Here is a 20,785-nt window from a genome sequence, read left to right as displayed (position 1 = left end):
TTAGTTGAGTGAGTCTGAGAGATCAGATGAGCCTAGTGAGTCATTATTTGAGGAGGTCTTAGAGAAAATTTAAGCCTAAAAGGTCTTGATTGGGGTTTAGAGTGGTAGAATCAGGCAACAGAGGCGTCGCCAAGTCTATAAATGTTGTCATGTGTGTTTGTTCATACAAATGTGAGACTGGGTATCTAGGTGGGTGTTTACGTTGATTGTCATGTATGTATTTGATGAGTCCAATGGTCCAAGGTATTGTGAATAAAAGTTATGGCCAAGGGGGTTGAACTGTCTAATTATTTAGAAGCTACAGAAGCAGGCATTCCAGGTATTGACGTTTTCTGAGAAAAACAAGTAATTTTGGTAGTTCTAGGGTTTCTTGTTAATCTGTAATGGTGTGAGACTGGATTGGTTTCGAGTTTGTTTTAGATATACCTACTGAACAGACTTCTCTGAATATATAACCTACTTTTTTCCAATTTAATGGAATTTTTAGGCCCATTTGTCTCCACCTTTCTTTCATCAACTTTCATGCATTATCCACAAAAAAAATGAATGATTTAAAATAGGATGGGAAATTCAATGTTCTAACTGGACTCTGTATTGGTTATTCGACAAAATAGGCATACAAATAAACAATTACTTCTTAAGTAATCAATTAATTTACCTGTCTTGTATTTGATACTGTAAATTCAAGTCATTTATGACAAATGGATTCCTGAGTTTAGCATAGGCAACTGCTTTGTCCAATGGAAAACCTAAGAATGAATTTAAAACATTAGATGATACACATGCCAAAAATGGAAATCAAGTTCAACGCTACTTCAATATATAACATTATCCTTCAACTACTCCAATATTTCTTTTGAAAATTACGGTTGGTAGCAAGATATAAAGTAGGCAAAGAAATCATTCTGTGGTAAAGGTTTTGCAACAGGACCTAATTGAGACATTCTTATGATTTTTTTGAGGGGTGAACTTGGCAATTACATACAGTTTACAGAATGGAAGTGTGTGCCATTCATGGCAATTACTGTGTACAATAAACAAGAAGGGACTAGAAGTGGATTGCTTTGTGAAGGTTTGAGAGAGTGCTATGCAAAACATGGTACCTCATGAACGGCGTTTGCTTTGCTCACATTCTAGCACAGTATTTGCTGTTTTCCATGGTCACCCATTGGCGTAGTACATCAACTGTAATGCATGCACATAAAGCCCTTTTTCTAAGTCTGACCTCCCTCCGTGAACAGATGCCCAATCTCAGCTATTGTGTATGGGCACTCTCCAACAGTATTGGACTGACTTAATTACAGTCCCACCCTAATGTGTGTGTGTACTAAAAGTGCGAAGCAAATTGTTTGTATGATGTCTGGAACATTGTTTGAAATATCTCATTGTGACTGTGGAAAGTTTTTGGGGATAAATATATACTGGAACGTGGATGGTTCAATAGTATTCATTTGAAATATGCTACCATAAATGTCAGTATGATTTATCTAAAAACAAAAACTGGTTTAAAAAAAAAAAAAAAAGACGAATGCAATTTATTAGGATATCCGTGTTATGCATATCAATGCTTGTAGACAGTGTTTTCTGGCCAGCACAGGGCTCCGTTACATCCATCACTCCCTTAAATTATTTACGGCAGAATCAATTATTGGGAGAGGTGATCACTGATGATATGACCAGATATCTTCAGTACTAGTAAGGTATGATCAACTCTCCCTGTAATTGATCAGTTGAATTACCTTGGTTTAGAAAGTGTCTCCCCTAGAGGAGATTGTTGAGACTATGAAATCTACCCCAAACAACAAGTCTGCCGATCAGGCCCGGCTCCAGGAATTTTTATTTGGGTGGGCCAAGGGAGCATTTGGGTGGGCCACTGCAGGCCCAATTTGTCGCTTCTGGAGGTAGTCTACAAGCCCTGATTACATCATATGTACTTGCAAACAGGCAGCATGATACAATGGATTGCTTCTGTGTGTACACAGAGCATGTGGAGAGTTATTTGAAGTAAGACCAAGGTTTGGACCTAACTGCAAACCCTCGAAATCCAGCTGGCCAGGCAGTAAGAGCAATGTCTGGACCTAACTGCAAACCCTTGAATTGCAGCAAACCAGGCTTCAACATAAGTGCTTGAATGCTAAGCATATTATAAAGCGTTAAAGAATAAGGAAGTCCCTATTACTAAACGAAAGCCTTGACACCAGTGCCCCTCATGGCTCCAAAGCACCTCCCCCTCATGACCTCCTCCTCGGATTCCCTCATTGCCATCCTCCAACACTGCCCTTCATCTCTCCGTAGACTCTTCCCCTCATGACCTCCTCCTCAGACTCCCTCCCTACCACCCTCCACCAGTGCCCCTCATCGCTCCATAGCCCCTTCCCCATGACCACCTCCTCAGACTCCCTCACAAACAACCCCCACCAGTGACCCTCATCTCTCTGTAGCTCCACCCCATGACCTTTTCCCCAGATTCCCTCATTGTCACCCTCCACCAGTGCCCATTATCTCTCCGTAGCCCCTCTCTCGTATGCATTTTATTTGTTGTATAGCGCTACTCGTAGTGTAGGGTGTCACAGTACTTTACATCACGCACACATTATGCAGAGACAATGAATCATACAAGTATGTAAATTAGCCTATAGGGAATGTCACATAAACTAAGGAGGATTACCAGGTGTAGGAATTACATGTCATCCATACTGCTGGGCGATATGTTTTAAGAGGGTTAGGTCTGGAGAAGCACAAACACGGGATTTAAAGCATACCCCAATGGTTGGGAGGTTGGCTTTACTGATTAGAATGTATAACTGCCCAAACAAACTCTTTATTGCAACATTAGAATTATGAAAGACTGGGAAAATTCGAACTAACTAGCAATACAAACAAAATCTAATTATACCATTCTGGTTTGAATGCAGGTCTTTGATGACAGTCCATAGGTCACTGTCCTCTGTTAGGATTGTAATTTCTTAACTGCAAGTAATCAAAGGATCTCTGTGACAAAGGCAGTAACCCACTGAGCTATCCGTGTTAACTACAGTTTATCTGCATTTAAAAACTACAAACAGACAAAAGATTGCTCTCAAGCAGGATCATTAATCCCCAGAGTTATCTGGATATTTTAATAGTTGTCGTGCATCCTTGGCAGAACCAGTCATAATGATACAAACGATTTAAACAAACGATTTAAATGAAATATACAGGGCACACAATGTGTCTTACTCACAGATGCAAAAAAAACTCAATAGCTACACATTCTCTTACCTGCTCCTTAGGAACTATGTAACTGCCCGTTCTGATAAACAGCTCAAGGGGTCAGGAAGGTCAGGAAAATGAACCCGCATAAACAAACTCCTCTTCCCCAGCGCTGAAAAGAATGAAATATCCAGGCAGCAGGAATGTACACAAATCCAGTGCCAAGGAAAGGATTTGTCACCTTCGCCATGCCCCTGCACGAATGGGCGGGGACACAGCCCACATTTCTAATGGGAGATGCAGATGCGTGATTGGGGGTGCGAGCCCAGGCCCAATCACGGAACTCTTAAAGAAAGAAGGAAAATAACGTTCAGAGAACGTTTTAAATTGCAATGGCCATTTTCTGTTGGCCTTGCTGATGTCACTGCGCCAAGGTTCAAGTTTGGGTGGGCCAGCCTCATGTTTGGGTGGGCCTGGCCCACCCGTCCCACTCTCTAGAACCGGGCCTGCTGCCGATCCAGACAGCCTCACAGCAAAATGATATAAAATATTCAGCTCATTTCTAGCTTCCTATCTATTATTAGTCTTAAGACAGTTTCAAAATAATAAAGCAGTTGAAGTTACCACGGCCGAAGCTGAAATGATCGTCATCCCCAAAGAAAGAAAAGGTCATAAGAACCTGGCAAACTATTTCCCAATCTCATTACTAAACACAGACGGTAAACTGAACCCGAACATTTTAGCAAACAAGTTACAGTTTTTCTTAAATGCATTCGTCTGACACAAACCAGATTCTTTAAGGGCAGATTCTCTGGTGACAACTCACGACTGCTGAGCCAAATAATCGAACACGCAAATCAACTAGTTCTTTGCATAACCTTTTTTTTTCTTCATTTTATTCCATTTATGGTATTTAATCAGCCAACACAAAAAATACTACACAGTACACTATGAAATCTACCCCAAACAACAAGTCTGCCGATCCAGACAGCCTCACAGCAAAATGATATAAAATATTCAGCTCATTTCTAGCTTCCAATCTATTATTAGATAGATTACTATCTAATAATAGATTGGAATAAAGAGTATGTAGAGTACTCATTGATTGCAATAAAGAGTTTGTAGAGGATATCTCGTCATAAACATCATTAGAACATTGGAATGTTGGGAGCTCCATTGAAAACAATGGAGCGCTCCGGGCTTATAATGGCTGGTATAAGCCCGGAGCTCCAACATTCCAATGTGTCAAGGCTTCAGGGAGCCTGAGGGGATTTGAATCCCCTCGCGCTCCCTGAAGGCTTTGTTTTGTTAGAACATTCTGCCCTCTAGTGGCAGAATGTTCTAATAGCCTAATAGCCCTTCGTAGCAGGGCTATACCGGCTTTTAAAGTCCCTCTGCTTTGTTAAAGTCCCTCGCCTTCAGCTCGGGCCTTTAACGCTGCAGCGGGCCTTTAATAGTTGGTATAGCCCGCTACGGCGGGCTATAAGGCTATAATACATCCTATTCTCGTTGCACTGTGCATCAATATGTAATCGGGCTTGAAACGGTTAAAGAAGAAGAAAACACACCACAGCAACAATATTATAGCCTTATAGCCCACTGTAGCGGGGTATACCGGCTATTAAAGGCCCGCTGCAGCATTAAAGGCCCGAGCCGAAGGCGAGGGACTTTAACAAAGCAGAGGGACTTTAAAAGCCGGTATAGCCCTGCTACGAAGGGCTATAAGGCTATTAGAACATTCTGCCACTAGAGGGCAGAATGTTCTAACAAAACAAAGCCTTCAGGGTGCGCGAGGGGATTCAAATCCCCTCAGGCTCCCTGAAGCCTGGACACATTGGAATGTTGGAGCTCCGGGCTTATACCAGCCATTATAAGCCCGGAGCGCTCCATTGTTTTCAATGGAGCTCCCAACATTCCAATGTTCTAATAGGGTAGTAGAGTAGGCAGTAGGAAGATTGGTATGATTGCTGCTTTCGTTTCGCAGCACACCTTGATTTAAGGGAGTGTATGCAAACAGACCCTCCACACAGTGGCAGTGGTGCCCTTAACCCACAGCCTCCGCAATTCTCTCCGTCATAACCTCCCCATTCTCCGTGGCACTGGCCCTCTCATGCTCTGTCCTTGTGTGCAGGTAGTCTTGTAATGAGGACCCAACATCCTTGGGGACGAGCGCGCACTAGCATCAATTCCCAGTAGTTGTGGAGTTGCTCTTGGCAAAATGCTGCATCCCGCAGCCAATCCGCGGCTCGTGGCAAGGCGCGCCTGCTCCACCTCATCACCACTTGCAGCTTGTCGTGGAGAAAAAGCATCCTAGTTATTTTGCGTCCCTAGCACATCTTTCACATAGATTAATAACACAACCCAGTGCTCAATTGTGTTCCCCCGTATAATATCCAGTGTTGCAAAGATCGCGCCCCAGAAATTCCTAATATCCGCACAGTCCAATGCAAGGTGCAAAAAATTAGCGCAGGCGGTAGTTAGGGGAAAACGCACATGCTTGGTTGCAGCAGTATCGCCACTGGTCATCAGTGAGGGGGGTGACAGCTCAGTGTCCCATGCCCAGCAGCTAGCCAGATTGCACACTGACGTGCTCTCCTGCATACCAGCATATAGTTGCGTAATTAGCCTATGAGGCGACGAGGATGTGAAAAACTGGTGGGGCATCGGGGAAGGAGTCCTGGTTCATCCGAATCGCTGCCCTTAATCGGTGGTATGTAAGGGCATCCACAGCAGGGGGTCTGCGCCCCCAACAGTTTTGACTGTGGTGTCACAAAGTGATTATCAGGGTACAAGGACCCCTTGCTGGTCAGCTGCATGTTGCACAGCCTAGTTCGTGCGCCCCAATCCAAAGTGAAAGGTGAGCAAGTGGTGTCCTATAAGTGGCACCAATTAAGCGAATAGGTGTTCCAACTATGCTCTCTGTCGGAGCTCCCTCCAGGTCCATACCATGCAAGCAACCATATCAATCTGCCCACGTGATCACCTGGGAGTTCCAAACAGCGCCACTGGTAGACGGCAAGGCACCGACTGATTGTGGTCCGTTGCCATATGGGCAAAGAACTACGCGGGGAAAAGCCAGTAGCATGCGAAATGTGCCTGGGCACAGTAATAATAGAGATCCATGTCCAGGGTCCCCAATACGCCCTGCTCGAAAGGCAAACTCATCACCTTCCAGACAATCCACGGCTGCCCCCCAGCCAATGCCAGTGATATCAGGTGGAATCGTAGTTGGTGTAGACATTTTAGTGTCAAAGGGAGCAGGAGATTCAGGAATAAACACAGAAATTTGGGTAGGATCAGCATCCTAGCAATAGCCAGCCTCACGGACAGGGATAGTGGAAGTCCATGACAGCATTCCACTCGGTCCTCCAGCCATATCATTAAACTCCCACATTATCACTCCAGAGATCATTAACATCCCTGCTAAGCCATATCACGAGGCATTTTATGGGTCCACCTGCCTATTCAATCCGACACTCAGGGTTGAATTCCTCAGTTGCATCTATTAATGGAAAGATAGAAGATTTTGCCCAGCTGATCGTGACTCCATATAGGCCCCCAAACTTAGTGAACTTTCTGATCAACAGGGGGGCATCCTTGTAAGGTCTCCCTGGTCACTGGGAATGGAGGTGAATCGTCCAACTAACCCACAGGTGGGACTGTCTCTTGGGCATACAGCAACTCAATCAGGCGCAGGAAACGGGGGCTTACACCAAGCCCCAATAGCAAGGCAAACAAGTAGGACCACTCAAGCGACTCCAACGCCTTTGTGGCTTCTAAAAATACCGCTGCAGCCTTCATGCTCCACTTGTTAGTATGGAGGCGGGCAAAAAAAGTACGCAGATTGTGGGACGTCGACTTGCCCAGGACAAATCTCGATTGATCATGGCACACCACAGTCGGGAGCAATCTCAAGGCGATCAACTTAGCTAAAATGTAGTTGCCCAGATTGATCATTGATAATGGGTGGTAAGCATCGGCCTCCACCTCGCCCTTTACTGCCGCAGCTACAGCGAGCTTGGCCGTGTGGACATCTCGGACCTGAGCCCAGTAGGGAGGACCGCCTTTCCAGACGTTTGTGGTGAGGTTCATCGCTCCTTTAGCCCGGGAGAGACACCCCACATCGCCCTGCATGATTGCAGCAGAGCTTACCGGAGGGGATACAAGGTGATAGGAGCCGACAGCGGTGTCTGGGAGTGACGCCCAACAGGGTGCACACACGTCAGACTCTCCGATGACCAGTGGGAACTCCCACAGGCGAACATTCAGACATTGAACACCCTGCCTTGAGGCCTTTGCTATGTGGGTGTGGTCTGGCCCACTCGCTCGCCTCCAACCTGTGATCCGGCCCAACTGCGCCCCCATTTTTGGAGAGAAACCAAAGGTGAGGAGGGGCCCCAGGAGCTGCCCGAATCTTCTACTGTGTGGGAGGCATCTGGACTTGTGCTTTTCTCGCTGACTGGCATCTGTTCTGGCCACACGGTCAATAATGGGATGGGGGACTTGTAACTACCTGTGTGACTACATCTCTGGGAGCGTGCCGACTGTCTTACCCGGGGCTGCAACTGCGGTGAGTGAATTGTCCTGGCCTCAGTCTTCCTGCCTTCACCGGAGCATGCAGGCGGCTCCACACCCTACACAATTACCACAAGTGGTGGGTGCAACTTGCCCGGGGTCTGCGGGAACTTCCTGGATTGCCGGCGGGCAGGCCTCTGGCGGACCAAGCCAACTATTCCCACTGGCCTTTTGAATTGGGCAGGGGCACGCGGCAGGGCTGCCCGCTGTCGCCGCTCCTCTTTGCGCTCGCCTTGGAGCCCCTGGCGGAGTGGCTGTGGTGGCACCCTTCGATTCGTGGTCTCCGATGGACTCCTGAGTATGAGGATCGCGTCTCCCTTTACGCGGACGATATTCTTTTGTACCTTGCTTCCCCGCGTGAATCGTTGATTGTGTTAGTGGATGTATTGTGTTCATTTGGCCGCAACTCCGGCCTAGTCATCAACTGGGCTAAATCCTGTGTATATGTCCTCTCAGGGGAGGCTCCTATCCTTCCGCGGGGTTGTCCTATCCAGGTTGCTCCGCAGGGATTTAAGTATCTGGGTATCTTTATTACCCTGGACTCTGCGGCCCGATATAAACCTACTCCCCCCCCCTCCAGCGCCTGAAGGAGGATGTGGCGCGTTGGAGGCGCTTGCCGCTCTCGCCACTCGGCCGTGCGGCGCTGTTTAAGATGATGTCGTTGCCACGTTTCTTATACGCTCTACAAAACACGATGGACGTCGTCCCGGCTCGCTACTTTCGGGAGGTGGAGGGTCTGCAGCGCCAACTGTTTTGGGATGGGAGGCCGCGTATCGCCCTCGCGAAGCTGACTCTCCCGTGGTATGACGGGGGGTCGCCCTCCCAGACATCAAACGGTATTACTGGGCCTCCCAGCTGGCTGCGATAAACCACGGGCTTTATGGGCCCGCCCTTAACCCGGCTTTTGAAATGGGCAAATTGTTGTTGCCGGGTGGCGACTACAATCGTACGCTCTACTCTAGATCGCTCGACGCACGTTTGACGGGTCCTACACGGGTCGCGGTGCGGGTGTGGCACGCGGCAAACTTGGCGATGGGGTGGAAGGATCGGTTGACCCGGGCGACGCCATTGTATGCATCTGAGCGATTGGGCTGCTTGTGGACTACGAAAGGCTTTGAGAAGTGGGACACGATTGGCATCAGCAGGGTGGGCGATCTCTGGACGAGGGGGGGATTTAAAACGTTTGATGTGCTGCAGACGGAATTCCAGTTGCAGGACAGGGAGTACTTCCGGTATATACAGGTTCGTCACGCGCTGTGTTCTGTATTCCCGGATGTGGCGTCCATCCCGGAGTGCTCCCCTCTGGAAGATAGAGTGCTAGACGGGCATGTACCGGATGGCACTATCTCATTGATTTATATAAAGCTCATCAACGATCGCTCGGGACTGCTGACTGGCCTTCGTGAGGCATGGGTTGCCGATGGATTGGAGCTAGATGACGAGGACTGGGTATCTGCGGTGGCCTCCCCGAAAGAGGTGGCCATACCGGCCCGCCTTAGTTTCGTCCAGCTCAAAATACTCCACAGGGTCTACGTTACGGGGCCGGGTCTGATGCGTATGGGATATGCCGTGGATGGGATGTGTAAGCGTGGGTGTGGTTTGTTAGGGACCTTCTTCCATACTTTGTGGGAATGCCCGGAGGTGGCGCGATTCTGGCGTGGTGTACATGCGGTGTTGCAAGCGGTCACGCATGTGACGCTGTTTCTCGAGGCTAGGAGATGTCTGTTGAATGTGTGGGAACCGACTGATTACACGGTGCCGCAAACGTGGTGGGTGACACTGGGATATATGGTGGCCAAGCGTGACATAGCACAATTGTGGGGCTCCCAGAGGTCACCAACGGTTTCGGTATGGAAGGACAACATGGATTGGTGTATGTTTCGGGAGAAGGTAGTGTATGTGGCGAGAGGTAAGCCTGGGAAATGGGTGAAAGTGTGGGGCCCCTGGAACTCCTATTGTGGCGGGATTTGTACCCCGCCACTGACGCCTGACTTGGCAGCGGCCCAGTCTCCCTAGTCTGCTTGTTACCTTGATTCTGTGTCATCGTGCCCACTTTGTTTCTGTCCCGGCCCGTCCCCCCCCCCCCCCCATTCCTGTGGATCGGTAGGGTCCTCCCGAGGGGAGCACATAATGCTGCTTAGACTTTTGCTGCCTTGTGGGTTTGTTTGTAGTTTTTCATTAAAAAATGGAACCGCCATTTGGGGGGTCTGGACGGTGTGGCCGCAAACGCTTCCTTCGACTTCTGGGACCTTTACCACTTGCCGCTTGTGTTTTATAACTGTGTTTTATGATCCCACTGTTTGCTAGCGGCCGGCCTGAAGGTTGTAGGCCCATATTTGTATATCTATTGCATTCTGTAATAAAGGTTTAAAAAAAAAAAAAAAACTATTCCCACTGGGCACACGCTTGTGAGGCCTTGGACTCTATTTGAACTGTTTTGGGCAGCTACACCTGTACTCCCACTTTATTGGCTCAGCTGCTTTGGCAACAGGCATTCGCGCCCTCATTTACCAATTTGCTCGGAGCTATATGACGCTTTCTCTCCAACTTTCTGTGATCCATGCGTTGATTGGTGGACCGTTTACAGAAGCTGCCCTGTACTCTCCCCAAATCGGTCAGTTCCTTGGCCTCCTACCAGGAGAGGGAAATTGTAGCTGCTGACAGACACCCTTTCAATGTCTGGTGAACGGGTGGTGGAGTGGCGCAGCCCGCAAGCATTCTGATACATTAGAAATTCGACAAGAGGCTCTACCTCACCTTTCAGTTCTCCTGACCTAGCCCACCGGAACTCTGAACGTTGATGGTCTGCCATCTTTGTTGGGTAGCACCCCGCCGTAGCCTTCGCATCTGGCTGCTTTCAACACCTATCCGGACTCGCACTGGGCTGCGCTGATAAATACAATCTAAATATTGCTTTCACTCCCGGTGGTGGGAACGGAAGGGGGTACCTGATAGCTCTGCTCACCTCGTACCAGACCTGGCACACCCCATCGTCATGCCACACTGCAAAACTGCAAAAGACAATCCAGTGATGTCTATCTGGAATAGGGCTTCTTCTGCGCACTCTGATGCGCTGCCTCCCCCTCAGACATCGGAGACAGAACCTACATCCTCAGCCACGAGACAAGGGTGACCTAGCATGCCCCAACCTCCTCGACTATTACTAGACGGCCCATCTGCGTTACGTCTCAAATGGGGGAGTCTGGGAGTGCGAGAAGCATTGGTTCCACATAGACCGAGCGGCAGCATGTCGACCCTTGTGGGACTTGGCTTGGCTTCCCAAACATGCCTGGCCATGGAGCACGTAAATTGCCACCCCTACTAAGACGGTACTTGATATCTTTGACAAGGTGGCACTCAGGAAAGGACTCACTACCTTTCCCTCTCCAAATACACCTAACGCTCGTAACCCAGACTTTCCTTCGGAGCTTTCACCCTTTCCTTCCGCTGTTGAAGCACTGGGGACTGTCGGACACTCTCGAGACCTCTTTACGGGAGATAGCATGAAGTCTTTTGATCAATGTAAGGCGGATGATCAACTCCCAGATACAGCATGGCTTCAATATTGTGAAATGAGGCATTGGGCGTTGCACCCCTCGGTCTACTCTGCGGCCATTCAACCTAACACTCCCTTTGAAAAGCTTGGGAATACGATGGCTCAGGAATCTTAATATCGAACACCTACCATATGCTTCATCACTCCACACCAGCACGCACCCATACCTACCAGTCCACACGGCACATCACCACCTAGGAAGACAAAGCCCAAATAATGGGAGACATTGAGGCGAGACATACCTAAAACCTACTCTAGTCTCTCTCTTCGAAAAATTGCATCTAAATTGATGTTCCAATGGTATTATACGCCAGCCCGGCTCTCCACCATCTATCTGGGTACCTTCCCTCTTTGCTGGTGTTGTCAAGAAGCTGTAGGAGATTTTGCAATATTTAGTGGTCTTGTAGAGTAATTACCATCTACTGGAAGGAGATACTGGGCCATATTAAGGAAATTGTAGGCTACCCCCTCCCCCCCTCTTAGCTCACGGATATCCTAGGTATTCGATCTCTGGCCTTAGCAACGATGACCCATATGAACTGGAAGCTTATTAGCTATTTGCTTCTAGCAGCCCGACAACTCATAGAACTTGCGTGGAAACAGGTGACCCCTCCCTCGACAGCGCAATGGTTTACATGTATGTGACACACCTTAGCGATGGAATGGCTGTCTTACAACTTAACTAAGACAGAGACAAAATTCAAACATTTTTAGAGGCCCTTGATCCACTATCTTACCCGTATAGAATTCCCTTCCTATAACCCCACAAAGCTTAGAACGCTCCAGCGCCCAGAGTGACACTACTCTTAGTACCTTGTCTTAATATAACAGACACTATTATGTTAACGTGAACACCACACTCTCTTCCGCTACGAGATGAGGCCACCCTTGCGCGTATCCCTTCTTCGGCAGACCCTGACCTATAATTGCTATGCTTGTTTTTGTTTCTTAGGGTCTTGTAAAATATCTTTGATTGATGTGCTGTTACATAAAGTGCCCTCAGGCAATGTATCCTAACCATATCAGAAGTTGTAACATTACTATTTCCTTTCAGTTACAGATATGTATTTCGCTGCTCTGTTATCCCAACAGGACTACATGTTATATCTGGGTGCAGTTGTTGTCACTGCTACACGCATGTTCTGCTATTTTTATATACAATAATTAGAAAGTGAGTAAAAAAGAAAGTGGCCATTGTGAAAAAAGGTAAACATATCAGACACTCCAGGCATCACAACCCTGCTGAGCTGTCATCCCACCAAGGGCAACTAAGCGGTCTAATTTATTGCGGTCTTTAAAAACAATAACTCAAGAAAAAGTTTCAGCACTCAGGGAAAAGTCAGAAAACCCCTAACAGACCTAAAATAACATGCTCTTCATGAGCAGAAATTAATTATACATTTGGCAATCACATCTCAGTACCAAAAGAACACTGGCATTTGTTTGGTTTATAGTCTGTATGTTATTTTATATTATTTTGTAAACCGCAAAAAAACTCCAACTTCTGGACATAAAAACATATTTACAGCACTAAAGAAGCAGTCAGCAGTAACGAATAGACAAATCCTTATAGTGAATCGTAGGAAGAGAAACATTTAATTTAGTGAATGGTACACATGGAGCCATCTGACAAATCTAAGTATGTCATGTTTGTACATGATACCACTACTGCCCTATTACTTTCAGTCTCTCTAGCCTCACACAAAACAACCTACATTACCAATTAAGAAACTATGAGTCGTGGGTTCTATGTGTCGGCCTTTGTAGATCTAGATAGCTGTGGGTATTCTACTCTATCTGCATTCATATTCAGCTTGCAAAATTAAGAAGACTTTACACCTGCTCTGAAAGCTAGTCACTGCTCGTCAACCAGGGAAAGATCACAGTTCGTCTATTTACTACATATTCATTTATTTATTTATTTCACTTGTAAAGCGCACGAATCACCCCATAAGGGTATCTCAGCGCTATGACCACATAAGCGAAAGAGGGAGATCGAATTAGTAGAGTGAAGTCTTCAACAGTCTCCTGAAGGTAAGGTAGTCTGTGCATTGACGCAGGCGTATGAGGAGATCGTTCCAGAGGCGTGGGCCAGGGTGATAGAAAGCTTTGCCACCTTGGCAAGACTTTTTAAAGCATGGAACTGATAACAGGGCTTTCTCGCCTGATCTGAGGGGTCTAGGGGTCACATAGTTAACAAATTTGTTATTAAGGTAACTGGGATCCAGTCTGTATACTGCTTTCTATGCCATGCAGCAGACTTTGAAATTAATCCTTTTACGTATGGGAAGCCAATGCAATTCCTTCAACAGGGAGGGAGGCTGTCCTAGGGGGACCATTGGTCACCAAGCGGGCGGCGGTGTTCTGGACGACCTGTAATCTGTTGATGTCTTTCTCATTGGCTGAGATCAAAAGCGCGTTGCAGTAATCTAGTCGGCTTAAGATCAAAGCCTGGATGAGGGTTTTCCTCGTTGATAGTGGAAGAAAAGGGAAAACTCTTCTGAGCATGCTGAGGATGTGAAAGCAGGCTCCTATGGTGGTCGAGACGTGATCTTTCAGGGTGAGTTTTTGGTCCAGTCGGACCCCCAGGTTTTTCACCACAGATTTGGGGCAAGGGGAGGGGCCCAGGTCCTCTGGCCACCATCTAGGTGTCCACCTGATAATGGTGTCACCAAATAGCATTATCTCGGACTTTGTGGCGTTCAATTGAAGAAAGTTCGTTTTCATCCATTCCCCTATGGATTTCATTCAGTCACAGAAGAGTTCTTGTGTTTTAAAGCCAGATTTGTCGAGAGGAAGGAGTAACCGAGTGTCATCGACGTATATGGGGTGAAGCCCAGATTTCTCAGTAGTCTCACCAGGGGAGCCACGTAAACATTAAACAGGGTGGGGCTTAGACAGGATCCCTGGGGCACTCCTTTGGTGACTTTGGTGGTGCTGGAGTGGTAGGGGCCTAGATTGACTGTCTGGGTTCTATCTGATAGGAAGTTGGTTAGCCATTTTAGTGCATTCCCTGTAATGCCTATCTCGCCTAGTCTTCTGATAAGGATCTGATGGGATATGGTGTCGAATGCTGCGGAAAGGTCAAGCAGTACAAGAAGTACCGCCTGGCCCTTATCCAGCAGCATCCTAATGTTGTTCGTCACTGCTACTAAAGTGCTATATCTGGGGCGGAATCCAGATTGTGAGGGATCCAGGCTATTGGTGGATTCAATGTATTTGGAGAGGTGAGTGTTAATGTGTTTTTCTAAGATTTTAGTGTGAAGGGGGAGACGCGAGATGGGGCGGTAATTAGTGACGTCTTCTGATGAGATTCTGAGATTTTTTTTTAATCGGGAGAATTTGTGCAGTTTTCCATTCGGGCGGGAGAGCTCCTTCCTTCAGTGAGCTATTGAGAATATTGCAGATGGGGGCAGCAAGTTGTTTGGACAGGATGGCAGAAAGTTTAGCCGGAATCCGGTCAAGTGGGGACCCAGATTTAATGCTTTCTAGGAGAGCTTCAGTGTTTTCTATGGTCAGAGGAGGGAAGTTATCTAGAAAGTCAGTGGCAGGCGGGACGTACGGGGGTTTGATTCCTGGATTTGTTTGGGGATTGGTGGTTGCCGTGATTTTGTTATAGATTAGATCTATTTTCTGTGTGAGATGGTTGGCGATATTATCGCATAGTGTTTGGGATGGCACAGGTGCCGTGTCACAGGCCAGGGGGTTGGTGAAGGTTTTTAGGATCTGATAGAGGCACTTTTGAGAGTTCCCAGCTTGTTCGAGGGAGACTGCAATGTGGAATTTCCTCGCGTTTTTTAGATTGCGGTGGTAGTGGTTCAAAGCTACTTTGTAATTAGCTCTATCTGAGGGTTGTTGGGAGCGCCGCCAGAGGTGCTCCAATCTTCTGCAGGATCGTTTTCTAGTCGTAAGGGACTCCAGTACCATGGGGCCTGATTGTTTGTTTTTTTTTAAACTATTTTTATTGGCATTTGTAATAAAAACATTGCATTGCATAAATTTTCACATCTGGAAATGCAGTAAGTATGAGCCCAGGAACAGAAATATACAGACGCTGCTCTTGCGGTCAGCAGACCTCGCAGGCCTAGGGTGTTATGGTCCCCACATTATCTCTGAGCTATAAACAGGCTACCCAAGCCTGAGCCTGGGCCCAGCCCACTAGTGTGCACTGTGGACGCCGCACCATACGGGGAATACTAATTATATCTATATCCCCTGTGTGGATATCACATAGGTCATGGAAGTACAGCCACCTGGTTACTATTAACGAACTAGGGGTATGTAAACTGGGGAGTGCACCATACCTTGGAATATAAGCAGTGTGAGTCTAGCGTCGGAGAGCAGTGCCATTGCCTAGCATAATGGTAGGGTTTCGCAGGCACGGAGAAGGGTCGGGGGGGGTGGGGGGGGGGGGGGGTTGGAGGCGGGCGTAATGATCCTTTTCTGTGCGTGGGCTTAATGAGGGGACAGTTGCAGTCCATAGTTTAGGATCCGCCGGGTGCCCGGGACTCCTGCGTGCCGCCCTGAGCGGGCACCTGAGTCGCGGAGGCCCCCGGAGAGCCAACCGTTTGCGGGCCCGCCGCCGGTAATGTTTCCTGTGCGAAGGAGTGCATTAGCATCGCCCAGGGCAGGGAGATCGGGTGTTTGCGATGTCCCCGGGCTTCCTCCGTTCTAAGTAGCGTTTCCTCCGCCTTCCCCCACTTCTTAACTGCCCCCACCCATGCCGCCAAGGGAGGTCCCACTGGTGTCTTCCAGTGCATGGTAATGCATCGTTTGGCCAGGATAAGCCCCAGGAAAGCAAAACGCCTCTCCACCTTCTTATTCTTGTGCCGCCCATGAATGCCCAAGGCGCTGGCCTCCCATGTGTATAGGTTTTGCAACCCCGTGACTGTTCGAAGGGCGGTGTGTATCGCACTCCAATAACTGTGAAGTGTCGGATACTCCCAAAGCATGTGTATGAAAGAGGCAGCCGGCTCTAAAACCATGGGGCCTGATACCGTTTGCTGAAGGGGCGACATTGTTTCATGGGTGCTAAGCTATCTAAAGTGGCTAGCAGATTAGCGTTAAAGGTGGCTAGGCGTTTCTCAACTTTGTCTGCTACTGCGTGATGGGGTGGGCTGAAGGCACCTTCAAAGAGAGTGGAAGTGATCAAATTCCATTTTCTGTAGATTTTATTGCGGTAGCATTTGGGAGCCGGGAGAGTATTGTGGCTGTTGATTCTAAATTCGACCAAAGAATGGTCAGACCATGTCAGGGGGGTAGAAGCTATGAAGGATAAGTCGGGTGAGTTGGTTAAGATGATGTCTAATGTGTGCCCTGCCTGGTGTGTCGGGTCTTTATTTATTACTGTCAGGTTGAGTGCGGCCAGTTCAGACAGAAGGGATGTAGATTCTGCGTTGCCTATGATTTCACTATGCACATTGAAGTCTCCAAGGAGAAGAACATTTCTAGAGGAAATTACATGTGGGGATATAAGTTCAATGAGCTGTGTGGTGGTATTGGCTAGTGGTCCAGGTGGTCGATATACGAAGGCTCCTTTCCAGTGGATGTTATGGTGTATCTTCATATTGAAGATCATTACCTCTAACTGATCGTTACTTATTTGATCTAATATGGAAATATTGGTAGAGTTTTTATGGATTATAGCTATTCCTCCCCCCATCCTGTGTGGTCTATCTAATTTTAATATAAGATAGTCCTCAGGGAGGGCGACTGCTATGTCTGGATTGGAGTGGGGTTTAGTCCACGTCTCTGTTAAGAAATCAATCTCGGGACTGTTGGAGGACAGCAGGTCCCATATATTGGCCGCATGTTTAGGGAGGGATCTTAAATTGGCCAGGAAGCAATTTCTGTCCATGCCGGTTAATGTGTGGTAAGAAGCAGCGTCTGGGTGTTGATTGGATTTCGTGTTAGCTCTCCGGGGGGGGGTTGTGGCAGTTTGGTAAGTACATTTCCTGCAAGAGAATGGACCCATCACTTCCTTGGGGATGGGGCATATATTAGTGGGCATCTTTCTGTTGATATGGGAGTTTCTGATCATATGCAGTTCTGTGCTGGTGTAAGTGAAAGAACCCCTCATTTGTTTGGGCGGCGGGTGGGCAGGATCGGCTGGGATTCCTGCTCCTGGCCTCGTCCTGGCGCGGACGGGCGCAGACGGGCTTGCCTTTGGCGCGCCGGCAGCGCGTACGCTGAGCGTCCGCTGCGCATCTGACTAGGCATGAGTTTATGTAGGGTGAAATGCTAGAGCGCTAACCCTCTGAGGAGATCGAGGGGAAGCGATCACGATTCACTTCCGGATTTGGGCGTCTCCGTCCAGACAATCGGAACCATCCGTGCTGGACCGGGGAGAATACCGGGTAAGTGTTGAATCAGGCGTGGGTAAACCCAAATGTGCAAATAGCAAAGGAAATACTTTAAAACGTCGGAGCCCTTTACCAGGCGCTCATTACAAGTGTAGAGTAATGCAAAGTGAATACAGTTTTTGATTTACAAACAGAGCAGCAGAAAGAGAAAACGGGGAGCCCTTTACCAGGCGCTCCGGTCTGTGCAAAATCAAATTCAATACCTTTGTTAGCTTAAGCGCGCATAAAGAGCTACCGCTTCATATTCACAATGCCGAACAAGCAGACCCACAGCTGCAGGCTGGCCTGCCTTTGAATTGAGTCCCCATTACTCTAAGCAGATAGAAGTATAGCCAATGCTCAAACCTCATGAATGTAGTTCAGTTTGGAACAGACTTGCTAAAATTTCACACAGCCAACAAAGCACACCTTTTTTGCCACAACCAATGGACTCTGCAGCCTATATTTAAGGCCCCTGTTCTAAGTCAAGTCCCAAACCCTCAAACTCAAATGCCTATAACCACCGACTATCTACACGTCTGGCTAAAACATAACCACAGTGAGTGCATTTGTTGAGCCTTTGTCAATAAATCTCCAAGATGTTGAGGGCATCTTACAATACCAGACAGTCCTACGTTACAGCAACACAGTAAAGCCCTGGCCAGCCCCATCTCAGACTACCCAAGTGAATTTTTTGCATCCTTTATAAGTGTACCACCATGCTGCTTTGATAAGGTGAAAGAGTAACACACATTGCTTTACAGTCCATAACTAAATAAAGATCAAACAAATTGAAACGGGTATTGATGTACGGGACATTCTATAAACCAACAGAATATTCAGAAATCCTTCACTAAAAGAAGTAAAGGAATACAAAACATATGGGACCCAAATGTGTAGTGCGGAGCACCAACCACAGCTCTTGACTCATGACTTTGGATCTGCTGCAGTCTGTCAATTATCATTTAGTACCCCAAGAAACAATGAGTTGCAACAGTCTAAATGGGAGCTAAATATGACCCTCGCAATAGCATCTCTATGTTCCTTTTCTGCAAAATAAATACCAAATTAAAAGCCGCAATTCTTGATGAGGCAGTTTGTGTGTTTTTCTAGGTTAAGCTAGTAAAATAATACACAGGTATTTTAGCTTTCTGAGAGATGTTTATTGAAGTGCCCCCCAGTATTATACTTCTTGGCTTAAGCTTACTTAATAGCTATCAAGCTCCAACCATAAGCCGTTAGGTTTTATATTTGTTTGAAGCCAGTCAATTATTCAGCCATACAACAGTATGGATCTGGGTAATGCCAATTAAGAAATTAGTATCCTATTCAAAGTCATTGCAAAGGTTGACTATGATTTGTGCATCATCTGCATACAAATAAAAATCCATGCCCCTTAATTCCAAATGGTCATGTATATATTTTGCACATATACTATCAAGGCTGGAGAAAGTAGCAAGTCTTGCAGAACTCTAAAGGCAGAAGTGGAAAGGATCAATTTAGGAACACTGGTCCCATGCTTTCTTCATTTGACCAAAATATATCCCATACTTTTTCTTTGTTTAAAATAATGACTGCTACTGAACGGTTAATGCAGACCCTGAGTGACTTCAGGCTGAAAGGGAAGTAAAGGGTGTACTGTAGTATGAAGCAAAATAAATGACAATTGCTAAAGTAGAAACAAGCTTTGCTAAAGAAAAACAAGCATTGAAAATGCAATAGGTCGCGCCTTTGATTAAGTTAAAGCCATTTGCTTTGCTAATAGTATTGTATAGCAAAGCAAATGGCTTTAACTTAAAGGCGAGACCTATTGCATTTTCAATGCTTGTTGTTTAAATCTCACCATTTTCCTTTCCCAAATGCTAACACGTGGCTTAGACAGACTCCAACATGTGAAAGGTGACTGTGGTGGCTTAGCACTTAATAAAATAATCTATTGGTTGCAATGATGTTTAAATCACAGAATATAGCGGTGGCTGGTGTGTGGATGTCAAGGCTGTGCGTGCTTAGTCTTGAAAGGTAGTTACCACATTAAATACCTGAACACGATGTTTACACTTTATGCTTTGCTAAAGAGTATCGCAGACGAGCGCATCACAGCAGATGTGAAATTTAGGAATGAGCACCGAATATTCGTTACATTGCTGCACAAACTCGCATACTTCTTGAATGCTTCTGCAGAAATGTTGTTCCCGCTTCTCGAATTTCGTCTCAAGCGCAAACCGTTTGCGCAGGTGTCCCACGCGCCGTCCTCCAGCTCACGAATCCTCTCGCGTGGCTGTCTAGGCAGCCACGTGATTGGCTGAAGCGAGGGTTGTCGCATGATAGCAGCCCTCGAGCGGGTCGGCACGCCTTGTGGTTGAGAGAGTGCGTTAAAGGGATATTACGGATCGAAAGTCCTTCTTTGAAATAGGGTTCAGTCGTCGAGGGGTGCTCTGCCCAAAACACAATGTAAGAGCAAAACTAGTGCATGTTAATTACGGGTCCACATACCAGGGAAATAAAGCATGCAAACATACAATCTTACTGGCTAGCACTGCACAGCCCCTTACGCTCGCGTGCTTTTGCAGGAAATCTGTCTCTGGTTCCGAGCTTCGCATTGGCTTAACATCCTGTGATTCTGGGCAAATCAATTGATCTCCCATCCCTACAAAAAAAATGTATGTGTCCTTGTGTAATGCACTGGTGCTCATGTAAAGGCTCCAATATCTTTGGGTCCAGTTAGCGATATACAGGAATGCAAAAAAAAAAAAAAACAAAGAAAAAAAACACTACCACAGCCATTGTGAACCGCATCTCGGGACAACTCAGAAAACACGCTATATATTTGCCATGCTTGCATGTCACTGCCCCTCAGACCCCCATATTCAGTACATTGTACGGTTGAAGAGCTCCATTAGGTGCTGCTCAGCTACGACTAGTCTGCATGCACATGAATAACAGAATGCACCCTAGTTACGTTGCACGATTCTAGGGGTGGCAAGATACGGTACAAGCTACAAGGGACGCTTTTCGTCAGAAAGGGAAAGGATTGCATCACCCTCCACCCCCATCTTCCCCCCCGCCCAGAGTCCCTAATAGGGATGATGGAGGTGGATAATTTGATAATTTGGGAGATAAA

At 47.0% G+C, this 20,785-nt stretch overlaps 1 protein-coding gene across 2 annotated transcripts in view; it reads right to left on the bottom strand.

The window, feature by feature from the left end:
• PPIP5K2 (diphosphoinositol pentakisphosphate kinase 2) overlaps window positions 1-20,785 on the bottom strand; it is a 1,583,220-nt gene that overhangs the window by 1,363,685 nt on the left and 198,750 nt on the right. For both annotated transcript variants that reach the window (XM_085632565.1, XM_085632566.1), the window contains exon 4: window positions 659-749. In XM_085632565.1, coding sequence (XP_085488691.1) covers window positions 659-749 — 91 coding nt within the window. The remainder of the gene's footprint in view (window positions 1-658; window positions 750-20,785) is intronic.

This window comes from Triturus cristatus, chromosome 2_1 (assembly GCF_964204655.1).
Source record: "Triturus cristatus chromosome 2_1, aTriCri1.1, whole genome shotgun sequence".
In the NCBI taxonomy this organism is placed as follows: Eukaryota; Metazoa; Chordata; class Amphibia; order Caudata; family Salamandridae; genus Triturus; species Triturus cristatus.
Note: the sequence above shows the minus strand (reverse complement) of the source record. Positions and strands in the feature narration are given on the sequence as shown.